Source organism: Passer domesticus, chromosome 9, assembly GCF_036417665.1.
Source record: "Passer domesticus isolate bPasDom1 chromosome 9, bPasDom1.hap1, whole genome shotgun sequence".
NCBI classification, from domain to species: Eukaryota; Metazoa; Chordata; class Aves; order Passeriformes; family Passeridae; genus Passer; species Passer domesticus.
In genome coordinates, this window is record NC_087482.1 from 27,717,857 (window position 1) to 27,736,599 (window position 18,743).

An 18,743-nucleotide genomic window follows, 5' to 3' on the forward strand; every position below is an offset into this window, starting at 1 on the left:
GAAGCTGAGGGATCCGAGGGAATCCTTGAGCTGTAGGGCTGGGGGTTGTGAGATGCCCTGAGGCTGGGCTGTGCAGGGCTGGGGCTGCCTTGGTTTGGGGTTTATCCTCAAAGAAAGAAGGGAATAAAAGGGCTTTGGTGGCATTGGGGTCTGGAGGGTTTGATCCCAGTGCTGGGGTTGCTTTCCCAGTGGGAATTCTGCAGAGATGGATCCCATGTGGGTGTGGATGAGTCCCCAGATGGATTGGTCCCACTGTGGATGGACCCTGTGTGGGTGAGTTACAGAACATTCTGAGTTGAAAAGGACCCACAAGGATCATCAAGTCCAGCTCTTCATTCAGTGAGTGGCCCATGTGGGGATTGAGCCCACAGTTGTGGATGGATCCCATGTGGACATGGCTGAACCACTGACATGAGTGATGTTCTGCTGCCCAAATGATGCTTCGTAAACTTTGTCACGTTTTTAATCAGTAACTGCCACGATTCACAAACCAATACCTTTAAAAGGGAGTAAGCAAAGTCCCAAAACATTTCTTCTTGTGATTTGGTTTTCTAATTAAGTCTCCCCTAAACCAGAAGCTGCTGTGGAGGAGACTGCTGAGTGCACAGTGTGGGGTGCCTGAGGTGCAGAAATGCCCTCCAAAAACTCATCTGTTGCTGCTGAGGTCCATTTGGTTGCCAGCTTTTCAAGGAAATATTTCACTATATTGGTCTGAATAGTTGTGCAATATACAATGAAGCTGTTACTGTTTTTATAGTGCTTCTAGAGTTTTCGGTAATTCAGATTTTATTACCAATTACAAACAGTTTCAATAAACTTTTAATGAAATGTTTACTCCTTCTTTAAAACAGCCTGTGAAAAAAGGCTAATTTCTTAAAACCAGTTGTTTAAACACTGCTCTTGGTCTGAAGGCCTAAAGAACCTGGGGTTTTTTTGAGAGTTTTTGACATGTCTGGAAGTGAATTATTGTAGTTTCTCAGCTTTTCCTGCTTCACCTCAGCTAATGTTACAGTGTGTATCTGATGGATAGAGACCATAATTTGTAAGTTTTAAGCATCCCAAGCCCTTTTCCCTCTTTCTCATTAGACCCAGTGAAGCTGGAAGGGAAGGCTGTGCAGTCCCATTTTCTCCTGATGATTTGGCACAGTTAATTCCTGCACTGTGACCTTATTTTCAGAGGCTGGTTTGTGTTGTTAAAGCTCTTACCAAATAAACTGGCTATGCTCATGCTGTTGATATCTTTTACTTCCCCTATCATCTATTTGGAGAAAATTATTAATCTGCTCCTCTGCTGTAAAATTCAGCCTGATGCAGGCTTTTAGGTGATGGAGCTAGGGGAAATCTCACAGACTTGAGAGAATTTGGGGTTCATGGATTGATTCAAGCTGGTACCAACTTTTACAAACACAGTTCCATGACAGGCATTGGGTGGTGATCAAAAGTACTTTTTCCAAATAAAAAAGTAAAGAACATTGTGAGGAACAAGCCAGTGAATCCTCTAAGAGAACACAACTGACATTTTGTATTTCCTTTAACTCCTGCCAGGTTTCACCTCTGAGTTTGAGCACCAGCAGGTTTTCCCAGAGCCTGCAGGACAGCCTGAAGTGCCCTGGCAGTGCTGAGTGCCCTGGCTGATGCTGGTGCCCTGGGACACGACCCACTGCAGCACTGGATGTGCAGCCTTTCCCCTGACACTGGCCCAGCGTGTTCTCTGGGTGACCATAAATAGTTTTTATGGTATTTTCCAGTGACTGGGTATAGGAGGCTCGTTGCAAGTGCCAAGTTTGACTTCAAAAGGAATTAAAAAGCTGCACATGACCCCTCTGATGGATGGGTAGAGTGCAGGAGGACATGAGTGCCAGAAGTGTTTGGGTGGGCATTGCAGTGGGTACAAATGAATCCCTTCACACCCTCTGACCTTGTAGATGTTTCCATTAAAGCCTCTCTGCTCTTTCCCTAAACTCAGGTTTTCCTTCCTGCCTGTTTGAAATGTGGAGTGTCTCTTGTACCTCATGTTTTTATTGTTTTATCGTTTTATTGCTCTCCTGGAAGGTCTCCCCTCCAAGCATCCAAAGTACCTTAATCACTTGAAGCAGCTCAGAGTTCTGCAAGGATAGCTTTCCTTTCCCTTCCAGCAGTGATTTGCTGTTCTAGATCCCATCCTCTTCATCCCAGTGCCTCCAGTACCCTGCCTTGCTCCACTCCTGCTTCACCAGCTTTGTTTGACTGTCTCAGGTACCTCAGAACACCCAGACACTGTGGTGGCTTCTGCAGGGTTCACTTTTGAGCTAGAAGGAAAACCTGACTTCTGGGCTGGACTGGCAGCTGTAGGATGGAGTTCCTGGCACTCTTTGATGTGTCTGAGTTTTGCTGAAACTGCCATCCAAACAAATGCTCTCCAAAGTGCAGTGGCAGCATCTCCCAAGGACACACCACATCCTCTGCAGGGCCTTTCTCAGCTTCCAAAACACTTCTGTCTCCTGTCCTAGCTCTTCACAGCTGGCAGAAATAATTCTTCCATGCAGCATTCTTCTCGTGTGCAGTGCAGGATTTTCCAGAGGCAGCTGGAGCTACTGTTGTTCTTTGAAGAGAGACTTGTGGAGAGGTGGCTGAATCAGATAAATCCCAAAGAGTTGGAGTTGCTTGTCCTGTCTCCTTTCCAAGAACTGCTCTGCTCCTGGGCAGGAGCTGGGAGAAGGAAGGCAGAGATGCCCTGGTGCAGGTTGGAGGATCAGAAAGTTTCTTCTCTTGGACTGATGGGATTGGTGGGAAGCTGAAACTTTTTGACTTTTTGTCCTGAATCCTTGAAAAGTAAGTTGGATCTGATGAAAGCTCAGCTGCTGGTTCTCACCTAGTAAGAGTTAAACCAAACTTTGGAGATGTGGAAAAGGGTTATGGTTATTGTCCAGAAATCACTGTGCATTTTAGGAAACTTTTGCTGCAATATTCATTTATACCTAGACACTTCTTGTGGTAACAATGAAATCTGGAGCTTTCTCTTGTTCTAGCTCCACTTTTTGAACTATTAATGATTTTTAAAGTTTTCTTTACAGGCTAAATTTTGTTAAAGCTACCTCAGTAGAATTAATGACAACACTTACCATTTCAGAAGTTTCCTGGGTATTTATTAGAAATTAAATTTTTGTTGTTTGTGGCTCAGGAATGACCTCACATAAAGTCTCTTCAAAAAATAATGGAAATTTAGAATGAGCCATCAAGTGTGCCATGCAAAAGAGAACCTAAACACAGGAGTTGGAGTAGGTTTGGAGTTGGAATATATTTGGAGCTGAGCAAGGCAGCAGCAGTGCAGAACAGAGAGATTAGCGAGTCATTTTTTCCCCTTTTTAAAAAGAGTTGAATTGCAGGTAACCTGCAGTCTGTACTGATTGCAGCCAGGTCACTTTGTCATTGTTTCTGCATTGTATTTGTACACATGTTCCAGCAGTGACAGAACTTCTAATTTATTAAATCCCTGAGTTTTGCTGTTATAAAGCAACCAGTGCTGTCTTCTAAAACCATCCTGTGAGTGCTGGAGCAAAGGTGGCCAACCATTAAAAAAGAATCCTGTGAGAAAAACGAGTAGGATCTGAGATTGTGTTAATTGATTTTACTGTTCATTAGATTTAGATTTCAGTTCTGTGGGTTTGGCTTTGGACTGAGCTCTTACGTCATGCAGTTCTCTTGCATTCTTTCATACTTGTGAGTGTGAAGGGTTCATGAAGGGAAATTCATCTGTATCTGAGTATTTGTGCTTGGTGCAGGCTGTAATGGGACACTCCTTTGTGCATTTCACAGCTTACTATTGATTTCTTTCTTCTGGTGTGAAATCTGTTCCCCTGGTTGATTCCATTTGCAAGTAACTGTCTGGTCCAAGGTTTATCTCTGAAAATCCTGTTTTGGTGAGGATAAATATAGAAAGTCTGAACTTGTGTTTGTTTATATGAGATGATCCCATTTCTTTTTAGTGTTTTCTTTTTTTCAATGGTTTATACTTAAAGGTCTTTCCTTTGAGGGAGGGTATTCATTATGTTTCTCAGGAAACCATACCTGGGTCTGTGGCAGGAGTGATTCCCAAAAAACAAGGATCTCTGCAAGGTTTGGGATGGAGTATTGAGCCAGAAAAGAAAAGAAAAAAGCTGTTCAGAGGAGCTGGGAAACACACGGCTGGTAAAGTGGGATGGAATGGGGCTGTATATTTAGATGACAGTCATTCAGGAGAGCATTGGAGTATATTTTTTCATGTTCTGAATACTTCAGATAATTGGCTGAGACTCAGAGCAAAATGCTGCTGCTTTCAGGTTTTATTGGGGGCTTTGTTTGTTTGGTTTTTTTTAGTGAATTTGTTTTGCTTAATTCTGAGTAAGGAACTCTTAAGGATTTTTCTCCCTGGATGTATATAATTGTATTTCAAATACCACTTTAAATTCTAGTTTTCCCTCCCAGTAACAGAATTACCTCACAGTAACAGAATTAAAGTGTGCAAGGAGATACTTTGCAGGAAATGATGCTCATCATGTGGAGCAGATATTCTGTATCAGTGGGTTAGAAATCCTTGAGCAGCCTTTAACAAAAGCAGCTGCCCTCTTTCAGACCTAGTGAATAAAGGCAGTAGAAGATGTAGGAAAACAAATATCACAAAGATGCTGAAAATGTTCAGATCGTGTTGGAATTAGGCTGCAGAAATGAAAGTTTGCCCTTCAGCAGGGCATTGTGTTGGTGTGAAGAAAAGGGGGTGCTTGTTCTTTGTGCGAGTGAAACTCTGCAGCTTCCATTTCAAGCCAGCGCTGCGGCTGTGCCAAAGGGAGTGAGAACCGTCTGTGATTCCTTGCCTTGGAGGTACAGTAATGCTTTTGGCAGCATTCCGGAGGGCTCTGCAGGCTGGAAGTGAGTGCAGGCAGCGCTGTCCCCTTCGTGGGCCTCTTTTTTCCCTTTTCCTGCAGCAGCTGGCAGGGGCCGCCTGTTGCTGTGGGCCGGCTGTGAGTTCCCCCCTGGCGGTGCCAGCCAGCAGAACAGCCTGGGGTGAAGTTCTGCGGGACAAAACCCTGGGAACAGGGGGATTTACCCACCTTGGAGCTGCCCTCTGCCATGGCTGAGCCTTTGGGGACAGCCACCCCAGCACATGATGCTTGGTAAGTGCTCTGATTCACTGGGGAGCAGCTGGAAAAGCATGGCTGGGTTTTAAGGATTGGAGACATTCACTGGAGGTTTGGAGTGTGTCTAATTTTGCTAAAATAAAGCTGGAAGTAGCTGGGATAGCTGTGTGAGCAGGGAATGGGGTGGTGGGCATGGAGCCCTGTGCCTGGCTCTGCTCTGGCCTCACCCATGGGAATTGCTGGATTTTAAACACTGGAGTTGCTCTGGCATCCTCCCCACTGTTTATGGACTCAGGGTTGGTAAAATCTGCTGATTTTAAAGACAAACTGGAGTCCAGGGGTGGCAAAGCTGTTTGGACAGCTGGATTTGTTTGTAGTATATATTTTTAAGTTCTGATTTGAGCTTGGTCAGAAATCCTTCTTTGTGATTTTGGGTCCTTGACTTGAGAGGGGCATCTCTGAACTTGTCCAGAGTGGGGGGAATGTTTGAGCTTGTGGACTTCAGTGAAATATGATTATCTTCACACACTTATCTTGTGATTGCCCTTTCAGATAAAGTCTTTGATAGCAAAACAAGAATCATCATCATAATAACAGCAACAGATTTTCCATAAAATATTATTTTTAAGTGACACTCTAAACTAAATCACTTAATAACATGAAATTGATGAATGCCCTGTAAATAATCTTACAATTGTCTGAAAAATCTGTAGGATTTGCTATTTATGTGTGAACAGGAGGGCCCCCCAAATGCTGCTGTATTTTCACAAGGACAGAGCTTTCATGGTGCTTTCCTACATGGTGCTGGCAATTTCCAGAAGAAATATTACCTGATGTGGAAGTAGATGCTTCAGGTGTTTTTTAGTTTTTCCAGAGACACTATGAGTTGAAGGTGGATGAATTGAGGAGAGAGTTTTTAGGGAGTGGATTATAAGCAGTTCCCTGCCCGGAAGAGGAGTTGTTCTAATTTAAGAAGAGAGAATTGCTTGCCCACAGAAAGGCCTGGGGTGTGGTCTGCTGAGATTGCTGAGATAACTCAATAATTTTAGGTGTCTTTAGGGAAGGTCTGCCTGCTGGGCTTGCTCCTGGAGACAAGCTGATCCCATTGCCCAGTTTTTGGTCTCTTCTTCCAAAAGTCTTAAGGGAAAATTTTTGATGGGTTTTTCTGTGTTATAATTTTTGTTGGGATTGGGTTTTTGTTTGGGCTTTTTTTGTTGCTGTCGTTATTGCTGGTTTGGTGGTTTTTTGGCAGAAAAATTGCCAGTTCAACAATATTTAGGGCTGTGACTCTTCATTTAAGGTGAGGATGAGTGAAATAAGCATTGTGTAAAATGGAAAGTTTATTTTGCTTGGAAATTTCAGTAAGTTTGTTCATCAGCGGTCTCTTGACAGCCCCACCCCCCAGTAAATGCAACAGCTAAGTTGTTGAAAAGGGAGTTCTGAGACAAAAAACCCCAAACAACTGGTGTAGGTACATGTTTTGTTTCATCTCATAAGCATTTATTGGGGAGTAAACAAAACTTTTGCTTTGAAAATCAGCTAGTGCTTGCTAAAACAAAACAGAATAATTCTGAGTAGAGATTCTGTTGGAGGCAGTGAGAAGTAGGAATCTCGTGGAGCTGCTGGTGGTTTTGCAGCTTCCAAATTGTCATTTTTATTGTGGTAGCCCAGCTAATATTCAGTTGAAAAGTGAGAATTTGACTGCAGCACCAAGAAGGAGCATTTGCTGCCCAGTGATTTTAGGTGGTTTTTGGGGTTGCTGGTTCCCAGGATATCCCAGGCTTTGTCCAGGCTGTGTGTGAGACTCCTGCCTGTGTGCTCAGGGCTGGGATGGGATCATTCCCGTGTCCAGGAACTGTTTCCATGCTGTAATCCAAGAGGAGCTACTGTAGGTTAAATATAGAGCCCCTTGTGCTGCCATTAACTCCCATTTGTATCAGTCATTAGCTCAGAGTGCTGCAATTCCAAACTTTCCTGCTGAGGCTGCTCCTGCAGTTGGATTCTGCTGCAACTGAACTGGGACAGTGCTGGGACAGTGATTCCTGGGGAATTGTGAGCTGCTGCTCAAATCCAGCCTGGAAAATGGGCTTGGGGAACACAGAGGACCAGCTGTGAAACCTCCAGGGTTGGATTTTACGGTGGATTGTCCTAATCTGCAGCTGCTAATTTGTAATTAGTGAAAAGGGCCAAGGGGATGCAAAGGGTTACAGATTGTATTGTTGAGCAGTTGGCTCTTCCCTCCCCAGGCTGCCAGGGGAATTTGGCACAGAGACCCTGTGTCCTGAGCTTCCCAAGTCACTGGTTGCCTGGCATCGTGTTAACCCAACTTCTACCATGATAAATGAGCTGAGATTTGATTCAGGAGCAATAATTTCTGTACAGCCAAGTGACTCTGGAGCAAGATGAGGAATAGCACAGAAGAACTGTGAGTAGGTCAGCCAATGTGCTGTTCCTGAATGCAGCAGAGATCTGGATCCTCATCTCCAGGAAGGAGGTGACTTTTAGCTCTTGCCAAAAGGAGCCACAAAGATGAAAAAGATACAGGTTTTATTTGAAGAAGGCATTGCTGGAATAAAAGCTTGTTGAAGAGATGAACTTGGGAGTGGCTGCAAGATGATAAGAGGGGAGCAATGGCTTTGTCTCTCTCCTAATTCAAGAGTCAGGGCTAGGAAAATCCAAATAAGCAGATTTTAGGTTGAAAAGAAACAAAAAGAGCCTTTTTATTTCAAAAAGTATGTCATTTAATGCCTGGAATCCATGACCAGGGGATGTGGAGGCTAAAGGATTTAGGGCTGGGCAGGATCACCATGGGACATCGCCACACCCCATGTGGGTGCTTTAGGGGCTCTTTACTTCCCTCGATTGGCAGGACTGTTTTCCCTCAGCCTTGCTTGTGGAGAGGCTTCCTCAAACACTGTAATAAGCAGTAGCTTTTTGGTCTTGTAACTTGCTTCAGCATTGAATGTTGATTCCTTTTCTGTCTCTCCCTTTCATCAGAACCTTTTTAAAGATTGTTCCTGCATATTAATTTGCCATGATAGGCTTCAAAAAATGGGAGAAAAACCACCTTGAATTTCACACACTTTTAGACAGGACACAGAGGTACTCAAGAACGGTCCAAAGGCAGTTGTTATTTTTATTTTCCATGGAGCTGGTGGTCTCCTCTGGTTCTTCTGCAGCTGGAATTTGCTGTTCCCCACTGCAGTGTGTGAGCTCTTCCAGCACTGCTGTCTCCAGGCTGCTGGGGATGCCCACGATCACCTGGTGATGAGAGAAGTGCTTTTCCCTTCAGTCACTGGTTTGCCTTTCATGACAATTCTGTTGTGGTGTGGAAACTGAAATCCCTCATTCCCAGATATAAACCCAGCTCTCTTTTCATTGCAGTGAATGATGGGCTCGTTATGTGAGCAGATATACAGGGATTTGCTGTTCAGGAGTAGCTGGAAATTAGTCTTTTGAAAGATCATTTGTAAATAAATGATTCTGAGATAAGCACGGTGTAGTTTGCTTTTCCTTCATTTTCTCCCCTGAAAATGTTGCTTCCTGCCTTGACTCCCTGCATTTTTGCTGATATCAGCCATGTCTTTTTAGTAAAATAAACTTTCCTTGGGCTTCAGCAGTGCTTAGAGAATATTGCAGAGTTAGATGGAGTGGGATTAATAGTATGGTAAAGAGGAGGAGTCTGATGTTTGGAAAAGGTGTTCCTTGGTGCATGTGGATGAGTATCTGAAGAAATTCCAGCCTGAAGAGAGATGCTGCCTGGCAAAGCTGGCAGATGTGTGGGCTTGGCTTCTCCTGGGATATCCCACTGGGGGATTCCCCCTGGCAAGGTGCATTCCTGACAGGGCTGATGGAATGCTGCAGGTGTCAGGACCACACAAATCCCTTTTCCCTGTTTCTCCCTGGCAGAAGCAAGCCTGCCAACGGGGACTACCGGAAGGAGCACCGGGAGCGGAGCCGCAGCCCCATCGAGCGGGCGGCTGCCCCCACCATGAGCCTCCACGCCAACCACATGTACGCCTCCATCCCCAGCCTGAGCATGGAGCAGCCCCTAGCACTGACCAAAAACAGCGTGGATGCAGCCAGGACAGTCGGCATCTCCCCCAGCCTGAGCAGCGTGGAGCGGCAGCAGGTATGGAACTGGCACCGGGATTGGCACCGGGATTGGCATTGGCATCGGGCCACGGGCAGGGCTCCGGCTGCAGCCACAGCCTGGGGCAGCTGCAGCCAGGGGAGAGGCTGCTCCTCGGGCAGCACGGGGTTAAAAGTGCACCCTGAATGTCACAGCTTGTGGTATTCGTGTGACATTCCCATGCTTGGGAATGCAGGAGTTGTATGTGGGAATATTTGGGAATGCATGCACTGTATTTGGGAATGCATGTGTTGTATTTGAGAATGCAGGAGTTGTATTTGGGAATATTTGGGAATGCAGGAGTTGTATTTGAGAATGCAGGAGTTGTATTTGAGAATGCAGGAGTTGTATTTGGGAATATTTGGGAATGCAGGAGTTGTATTTGGGAATGCAGGAGTTGTATTTGAGAATGCAGGAGTTGCATTTGGGAATATTTGGGAATGCAGGAGTTGTATTTGGGAATATATGTGTTGTATTTGAGAACGCAGGAGTTGTGTTTAGGAATATTTGGGAATGCAGGAGTTGTATTTGGGAATGCAGGAGTTGTATTTGGGAATGCATGAGTTTTATTTTGAAATATTTGGGGATGCATTAATTGTATTTGGGAATGCAGGAGTTGTATTTGGAAATGCCTGAATTTTATTTGGGAATACATGAGTTGCATTTGGGAATGTGTGAGTTTTCATTTGAGAATGCATCTGTTTTATTTGGGAATATTTGGGAATGCAGGAGTTGTATTTGGGAATGCATGAATTTTATTTGGGAATGTGTGAGTTTTTATTTACGAATGCACAAGTTTCATTTGGGAATGCATGTGTTGTATTTGGGAATGCATGAGATGTATTTGGGAATGCATGCGTTGTATTTGGGGATATTTGGGAATGTATGAGTTGTATTTGGAAATGCATGAGTTTTATTTGGAAATATTTGGGAATGTATGAATTTTATTTGGGAACACATGAGTTTATATTTGGGAATGCACAAGTTGTATTTGGGAATGCATGAATTTTATTTGGGAATGCATGAGTTTGTACTTGGGAATGTGTGAGTTTGTATTTGGGGATACCAGTGTTTTAAGTGGGAGTTCAGAGGGGTTGGTTCAGGGAGGCCCAGCACCTGCTGGCAGTGCCTGGGGACATTCCCTGAGCCCCTCCTGGTGATCCCTGTGTGCTCCCCTCCCCTGCCCCAGCTCTCTCCAAGAAGGGGTGCAACACCAAAGGGAGAATTTGGCTCTGGATGATCTCGGTTGTTCTAGCCAGCCAAAGGCAGTTGCTGTGCTGTTCAGAGCAATGTTGTATCACTCATTCCCTTTTCCTAAAACCCAACCATTCTTTTGGATTATTTTATGCCTGGTTTCCATGTGCTGGAGTGTTGTTAAGGTTTTTCTGTTGGTTGTTCTTGGCTTTGCCATCTTGCACATGGCATTTGTTTTGCTGCAGAAGTGCTGAAGCTGAGCCACCTCTGTAGGCAAGAACAGATTCCTCGTGTGTCAGACTCACTTTGATCCCTCCTACAAGAGGAGACAAAGCAGAGTTGAGCTGTGATGAGCTGCAGCACTGAGAAATTAAACTGGCCATGTACCCAAGCTCTGCCTTCCCTGGGTCCCTCTCTGTTCTCTTTGACATTTTGAACCAGATTTCAATCATTTTTCTTGGGAAAACAGGATGTTGGGGCAAGGCCTTGCTAAGAGCACAGAGTACAAATCATACAAAACAAAAAACGTACTGAAAAAAAGAAATCCTAGTTTGATAATTCCTTTTTTGGGGTATTTTTTTCAACCTTAAACATGTTGCGTGAGATTTCATCTTACTCTGTTTCTAATAAAATACCTAATTTGCAGCAGGACAAGGTATTCATCTGCTGTAGTTAGTGATTGTAACTAAATTCTCAGTTTATCTCAATAGTTTTATGTAAGTTTCCATATTCTGTATACACAGAATATACACAATTGTATATATACACTATAAACAATGTATACAACCGTAGCAGAGGATTCTGCAAGGTGCCTTGTTGGGTTCTTTAGGGTGTTAGCATGTGTATTTCTGAGATACTTTTACCTGTCTCTACTTCCCACCTCCTGCATCTCCAAAATACTCTTCTGAAGGGAATTAAATACATGCCTTTCTCAAAAACCACTTCTGAGAGGCACAAAATCCTCACCCCACAGAAAATAATTACTCCCACATGTGAATTGTTTGCAGAAAAATAAAAAATCTTCTGTTTTTCTTTATTTACTTTTTTCTACTTTGCTGACAGTGCAGTAAGATGGAAATAACCTCATTGCTCTTTTGTCCTGGCAAAAATGGTGTTAAACTTCCCTAGAAAGCTCAGCTCTTTTACTTTACTGGCCTTGCTCTTACTCTGCCTAAAATACCACCAAAGAAGGGAAATTCCCTCCTTCCTCACTGGCCTTCTATGGGAGTAGGTGATTTTTTTGTGGATAAAATTTTGTAAAATGGTCAAGAAATTAAATTACGTCAGTTCTGTTAATCTTTTGAACACTTACTACTTAATTTGCATTGAGTATAATGGACTCCGTGCATCATCAAATATATGAAATTTATTCCAATGCTTTGGCCACCTGGAGAAACTGGGACATTTCTTCTCCCAGGGCCTTGTGTAAATGTCCCTAGTAAACAACTCTGAAAAGAGTATTTTATGTAACAAACACTTAAAGTACAGATGGAGGAGTTCTAATGTAAGGTAGCCGTGAATAGACATTTTGGGGAATTTGCATGTGCTGAGAATGACAGTGATGTTAATTAAGTATAAATTAATTCACCTGCTGGAAAGGCAGGTGAATTCCAACAAGAAAGGATTTGTGGTCTAGACTGGCTCAGAGTTCTTCATATTTATTGTACATTGCAGGGGATAGGATGCACTGTGGAACACAGAGGTAGGGCAAGGGAAACTCAACTTGTGAATAAAAATTATAGCACCAAGACAACAAATACCTGGAAAATCTTCACAAGTGGCCTCAGAATGAAACAAATATTTAATGTGTTGATATGGAACTCAGTGAAGTTGACAAAATCACTGTAAAATCACTTCAGAGTTTTGCTTTCACACTGTTCTTTTTCTGTTCACTGAAATAACCTCTATGGAAGTGCAATGGATTTTTAAAAATAGATTTTTATTTTTAATCAAAGAAGCAGCTGAATATTTGGGGGTTTAATATGAATTGGATAGTTTATGAATTTAATTGCTGTGAAGTTGCAGCAATCAGTGTAAAATTATTTTTAAGATTTACTTTCACACTGCCCTTTTTCTGTTCACTTACATAAGAACTGTTGTGGAAATGTGATGTGGATTTTTATTTTTAATCAAAGAAGCAGCTGAATATTTGGGGATTTAATATGAATTGGATAGTTTAAGGATTTAATTGCCATGGCTGTGGAGTTGCAGCGATCAGTGTAAAATTATTTTTAAGATTTACTTTCACACTGCCCTTTTTCTGTTCGCTTACATAAGAATCGTTGTGGAAATGTGATGTGGATTTTTATTTTTAATCCAAGAAACAGCTGAATATTCAGGGGTTAATATGCAGTGGGTTGAATTGCTGCTGCTGAGTGTGCCACTGTGCTTGTGTCCCCTCAGAACCGTCCCTCTGTCATCACCTGTGCTTCTGCCAACAACCGCAACTGCAACCTGTCCCACTGCCCCATCGCCCACAGCGCCTGCTCCGGGGCTGCCTACAGGAGACCCTCCAGCTGTAAGTGCCTGCCTGGGGTGGGAAGGACTGGTGGCTGCTGAGGAAGGCAGGAGCTTCCCCTGAGATGGAAAATGTAAACCCCTTCCCTCCAAATTATTATAGTTTTGAAATTAAGGGGCTCTCAGGCAGAGATATGGGAGTAGGAGTAATAGTTCTTTATTAGGACAATAAAATGCAGTGATACAAAACAGCACAGCCAGAGTCAGAGCAGGAGCTGAGCCCCTGTGGGTCAGGGTGGTGGCACAGTCCCATCCCATGGTGGCTCAGCCCTCCTGCAGTGCCAGCTGTGCTTCTGTTGGAGCAGGGATCCTGCAGAAGGGTGGAGTTTTCCTCTGAAGGTCCAGTGGTGGTTTAGATGGGTCTGCTCTTCCCCTGGGAATGCAGTGGAGAAGAAAGCTGCTCCTCTGGGAATGCAGTTGGGAAAAGGCTGCTGTGGTGTCCCAAAATCCCCGATTCTATCCAGGTAGGAATGCTTGGCTCCTCCTCCTGGGTGGAGCTTCTCCCAATGGGAGGATGGAATTTGATCAGCCATGCAGTGGCACTCACTGGCCCATGAACAGAAGATATTTCCCAGAGGGAGGATTGGTTGTGGAAGAGAGAAAGAAAACTGTCCAATGAACAGAACTGCCCCACCTTTAAGAGATGGAAATAGAACACACACCCCCAGCACACCTTGCATTGCACCCTGAGACAGTGGCACCCTCCAGCCTGCCCTCACTGGGGTCCCAGCAGAGCAGAAGGTGCCCAGTGTGCCCATATTGACAGGGAGAAAAGGAGGTGAAATGTTGGACACCCCTTTGTCTCCTCCTGTGCCACAGCTGGAGGTACTGCTGCAGAACTAGGGAGAGAGAGGTGTTCTTTCTTCTTATTTTGAAAAGCTTATTTATATTAAAAAAAAACCACCAAAAAAACAACAAGCACCCCACACAGACAAATAAGTCATTATGTTTATTTTAATCCAGCTGACAAACAGCAGCCAGGGCCAGCAGATCCCCCCACGCTCTTTTTTTAGGAGCTGTAGTTTCCCCTGCTCTCTCAATGGCCAGGAGACTCTTGTGATTCAGCTGCAGTTGCAGAAATCTTTCCTGCAGCCACAAATACCCTTCCAAAGGCTGGACCCTGCACCCTGCTCTGCATGGATAGCACAAAAACCTTTGGAGGGCAGTTGCTACAGCAACCCAAACAGGGAGCTTTAGCTTTGTGCCTTCTGTGCAATTAGCAGTGCTCATGAAATCTGCTCAGGCAGTACTGCTGGGAAAGCTGGGCTGTTCCTGTTCACTCTCACTGCACAGAAAGCACAGGGGAAGCTCAGCCCTTCCCTTGCAAGGCCTTTACCTGCTGGGGCAGAGCTTTAACTTGCAGCACTGCCAAAAGATCAGGGGCTCCAGCAGCCAGGATGTGTCCCTGGAACAATACCAGTGTGATGTAGGCAGCAACCTAAAGCCCATAGCAGGGTGATTATTAATATTTTGTTATTAATAGTAATTTAAAATTATTTTTATAAAGGTCACTATGCTGTTGATAACTAGAATTGGGAGCTGAAGGAGCCCCTTAGGCTCATGGAGAAATCAATCATTGGGATGTCAGATGTTAAGGTTTTCTCACAAACTGGTGTTACTGGTCCCAGGAGAGCTGCTCCAGTGGGCATGGGAACAGGGCTGGATGTTTCCAGAAAAGATCTGTTCCTGTCAGGTGAAGAGGTGTCTGTGCATGACACTTGGGTTTATTTTAGGATCAATCAAGCATTGCTTTAGGATCAAGCAGGGGGGCTGTGCCATGGATCCCAGCAGTTCCAAGTATTTTTGGAAAGACAATTCTTATTAAAGACACACAAGTACTGATTCTAAATTGTAAAACTGCAGCGCTCTTATATTTAGTCTGAGGAATTACTACAGTTCTTGGTCAAAACCTGACTTTTAAGGCTTTTGTACTAGTCTTAGAGTACTTACTGCAGTGCTCCTGATTCATTTAGTTCTGACTGCTCCCAGCACAGGTGTGGGGAGTAAGATGAAACCCTGAGCTCAGCTTTTGGCATGCTGCAGTTTAGGATGAGGTCTCCTCACACCTGACTGCTATCAGCATGCTTGGGAGCTGATTTTAAACAACTCTTTACATTATTAACTCCATTTAAGCTTAAATATAAGTTCTGTGTGATTGTTCTGGGAGAAGGTTTCCCCATAGAATTGGAGCTGGAGCTGTTAGTTGCCTGAGGGAGAAATACAATTATCTATAAATGCTCACCTGTTCCAGGTCACAGAAACGTAAAAATATTTAATTCCATTGGGGTTTTTTTTTTCATTTTAACTCCTTCCTTCCCATCTCCTTGCCCACCCCTTTCACTCCCAGGTGTGTAAGGGTGTGAGGAAGGCCATGTTAGTGACAGGGACTTGTAGTGACAGGGCATTAAGCTACAGGGGAGATGCTTTGGGGGCTGGAGCCCCTCTGCTCTGGAGACCACCTACGAGAGATGGGGATGTTCAGCCTGGAGAGGAGAAGGCCCTGGAGAGAGCTCAGAGCCCCTTCCAGCTCCTAAAAGGGCTCCAGGAGAGCTGGAGAGGGACTGGGGACAAGGACATGGAGTAATGGGATAAGGGGAATGGCTTCCCATGCCTCAGAGGCAGGGTTGGATGGGATATTGGGAAGAAATTGTTCAGGGTGGGCAGGCCCTGGCACAAGTGCCCAGAGCAGCTGTGGCTGCCCCTGGATCCCTGGCAGTGCCCAAGGCCAGGCTGCGTCTTGGAGCCATGTGGGACAGTGGAAGGTGTCCCTGGCAGGGGGTGGTTGAGCTTTAAGGTCCTTCCGAGCCATTCCAGGGTGTGTGAGAGGAGGCAGGGTGAGGTGCAGGGTGCGAGTGCAGCGCCAGGGTCTGAGGTGCCCCTGTGCTGCTGTCCCCACAGCCAGCGCTGCGTGTGACCCGGTGGTGGAGGAGCACTTCCGCAGGAGCCTGGGCAAGAACTACAAGGAGCCCGAGCCCGTGGCGAACTCGGTGTCCATCACGGGCTCGGTGGATGACCACTTTGCCAAAGCACTGGGGGACACGTGGCTGCAGATCAAGGCTGCCAAGGACGGCGTGGGCAGCAGCCCCGAGTCGGCGTCGCGGCGGGGCCAGGCGTCCCCCTCGTCCCACATGGTCAGCCACAATCACTCGCCCTCCGTGGTCTCCTGAGGACAGCAGCCTTCCCAATGGGAATTGCATGGTTTGACTGAGCTTGGAACAAGTGCTTCAGTAGTGCTGGGGAGGGGAGGGGAGTTTTCAACACATGTTTTTGTGTACTCACTTTGTTGTTTTTTTGGTTGTTTATTTTTTTTGTAAAAGGGTGCCCTTAAAGACGATAGCAGGAACTATTTCATAAAGATTCATATGATGTAGCATCCTTTTCTTCCTGCCTCAATTACCAAAGAAACCTCTGATGCAAATCTGCTGCCCCTTAAAAAAATAATGCACGCTAATCCACAAAAGCCATTACACTTAGTTGGTTGACCCAAGTGCTTTTTTGCTTTTCTTAGCTTCTCAAGACTAGAATTTGTCTGGTTTGCTTACATTGCTTTTTTTTTTTTTTCCTCTGTGAAGTAATTTTGTATGTATATACTTGAAAAGAACTGTCATGTATGATTTGCACTATTGGAGGAGGACTGAAGTTGCACAGCAACTTTCTGGAAGAGGTTAAATATTTTGAGGGCAAACTGCTGAAAAAAGGGTTTAAGGATGACATTTCTATCAGTTTGATTTTTCTTAGAGCAAAACAGCTTTGGAAGGGGAAGTCTCATACAGGTTATAGGTCTTTCTCTCTTTAGATTTCAGGTGCTTAGTGCTTGCAACTGGACTGCATAATTTACAGAACACGGGCATTTTTTCCTAAACACTGCAGTTTGTTAGAATAGAGCTGAGGTTGGAGGGTTCCATAGTGCTTAACGATGCATGTTTTATGAAAAATAGCTGGTATCTATTAATGTATAGACAGTAAGAACCATAATACTTATTAGCTTCTCTTCAGAATTAGTTTATTTTTGTCAGTAACAACCCTAGATATACTTACTGCTGGTACAGTTGTACTCTATGATATTTGTATTTGCTATTCACTTTAGTGGCAGCAGCCCCGAGGGCAGCTCAGGACAGGCCTCGTGCAGCACTGCTGCTTCACAGGGATCTGCTTCCCAAACCCCAGTCTGTGTAATCCACCCTGAACTAGCTGCAGGAACTGCTACCCTTACAGATCTTGGCTGGACAACAGATTGTTACAGTTTGTGAAAGGTGATCTTTCCGTTTGTTTATTTTATTTTGGTTTTTTTAAGCCTATCCATCAGCCTATGCCAAGTCGCAGCATACATTCCTCCAGTAGATTTTATACAGGTATTACTGCATTTATTATCATTTGCTATTTTAATAGCTACTAACTAGAAATTAGGCAGTAGAGGCAGGCATAAAACCACAGCTGTGCTAGTGCTAAGAGCTTCTCTTCTTCTTGTTAAGTGTAACTACTCTCCCCAGTACATTCCATCTTCCCAGGACAGTTGCAGCCAGGGCTTGGTTTTTATACTGGGCTCCCTGAAAGGATGGGCTCAGTGTAGGAAGTGAGAACTGGTTGGAAGATGAACTCCACGTGATGTATTATGGACTATGTTACAGTATTGGGTCCATTGTGGCTTTTATTTTATGCTTTTTTGTTGTTTTTTTTTTTTTTTTTTTTTAAAGTTAAGCTATTTAATTTGGAAAAGGTGCAGGGTAGAAAGAGATCGGGAGATTGGCTCTTACTCTTGGTGAGAAGGTGGCTGCTCAGTTTTCTTTAAAAAAATGAAAAAAAAACACAAAAAAACCCAACCCAACACCTAAGCCCCCCAGTTTTACACATTTCACTACCATCTTACTGGGTAGTCAACGCTTCCTTGCTTTGGCATTCAGTACCCTACTCTCTGTAGGAAGATTGTTAAAAGAACACTTTTTTATATAGGTAACTTTAAGACCATCGTTACGCTGTGCGTAAAGAATGTACAGAGAAATTTGTAGGTATTTTTTGAGGAACAATTAATTTGTTAATGATATGTAGCTATTTAATTTTTCCCTTTCCTTTATTGTAATCATTCTTTTTTTTTTTCGTTCGTTTGGAGAAAAAAGTTGATCTTTTTTTTTTGTTGTAGATTTGTCTGTAATACAGTAAAAAGTGCAGGAACACAGTTATTCTATGAGGACACTGCATTAGCATTAATAGCCACTCGTTTATTATTGCTACAGGCTACTGAGCAGTATAACAGTCAATACTAATACTGTAGATGGACTCTGTGGAAAATGTGACTCCTCTATTTCTTTGTAAACACAAATAAGATAATGTTTTTAAAGCTAATATTTTCAATAATAGCTGTTTTACAAGGTTACATTTACTTATCTGAGATAGGTAAATGGATTTGAGGGCAATAAAGATTTAATGTGCTACATCCAGTAAAACAGATACTGGACACAACAATGTCACGAAAGCCAAAGGGTTGGGGGGAGGTGGAAGGACACTAAACTGAACTCACCATCACGAGATGTGGTGAAGCTTCTTCACAGAGCCAGGTTATCTACAGTTCAGTTTGAAAGATTCTCTCTGTGTTTGTAAATCTGTAATATACCATTCTTTTGTGGCCTTGTTTCACCTGGAAAAAAAAAAAAAGGTTTGGCAGGCCATCTTTTTTTTTTGTACTTAAAAGTAGCCTTAAAGAACAATAAAGTGCTCTTAAATCACAGGTGTGTTCCTAAGCCTCTGTATTGCCTGCTGAGACAGGAATTGGTGTGTGAGGCAGAAGCAAACCTCTGGCCACATCCTGCCTT

At 43.9% G+C, this 18,743-nt stretch overlaps 1 protein-coding gene across 3 annotated transcripts in view; it reads left to right on the plus strand.

Annotated features, from left to right (window-relative positions):
- VGLL4 (vestigial like family member 4) overlaps positions 1-18,656 on the plus strand; it is a 77,235-nt gene extending 58,579 nt beyond the window's left edge. For all 3 annotated transcript variants that reach the window (XM_064432213.1, XM_064432215.1, XM_064432216.1), the window contains 3 exons: positions 9,003-9,225; positions 12,823-12,937; positions 15,835-18,656. In XM_064432213.1, the coding sequence (XP_064288283.1) occupies positions 9,003-9,225; positions 12,823-12,937; positions 15,835-16,103 (607 nt within the window). In that variant the 3' untranslated portion in view covers positions 16,104-18,656. The remainder of the gene's footprint in view (positions 1-9,002; positions 9,226-12,822; positions 12,938-15,834) is intronic.
- The last annotated feature ends 87 nt before the right edge of the window (positions 18,657-18,743 follow it).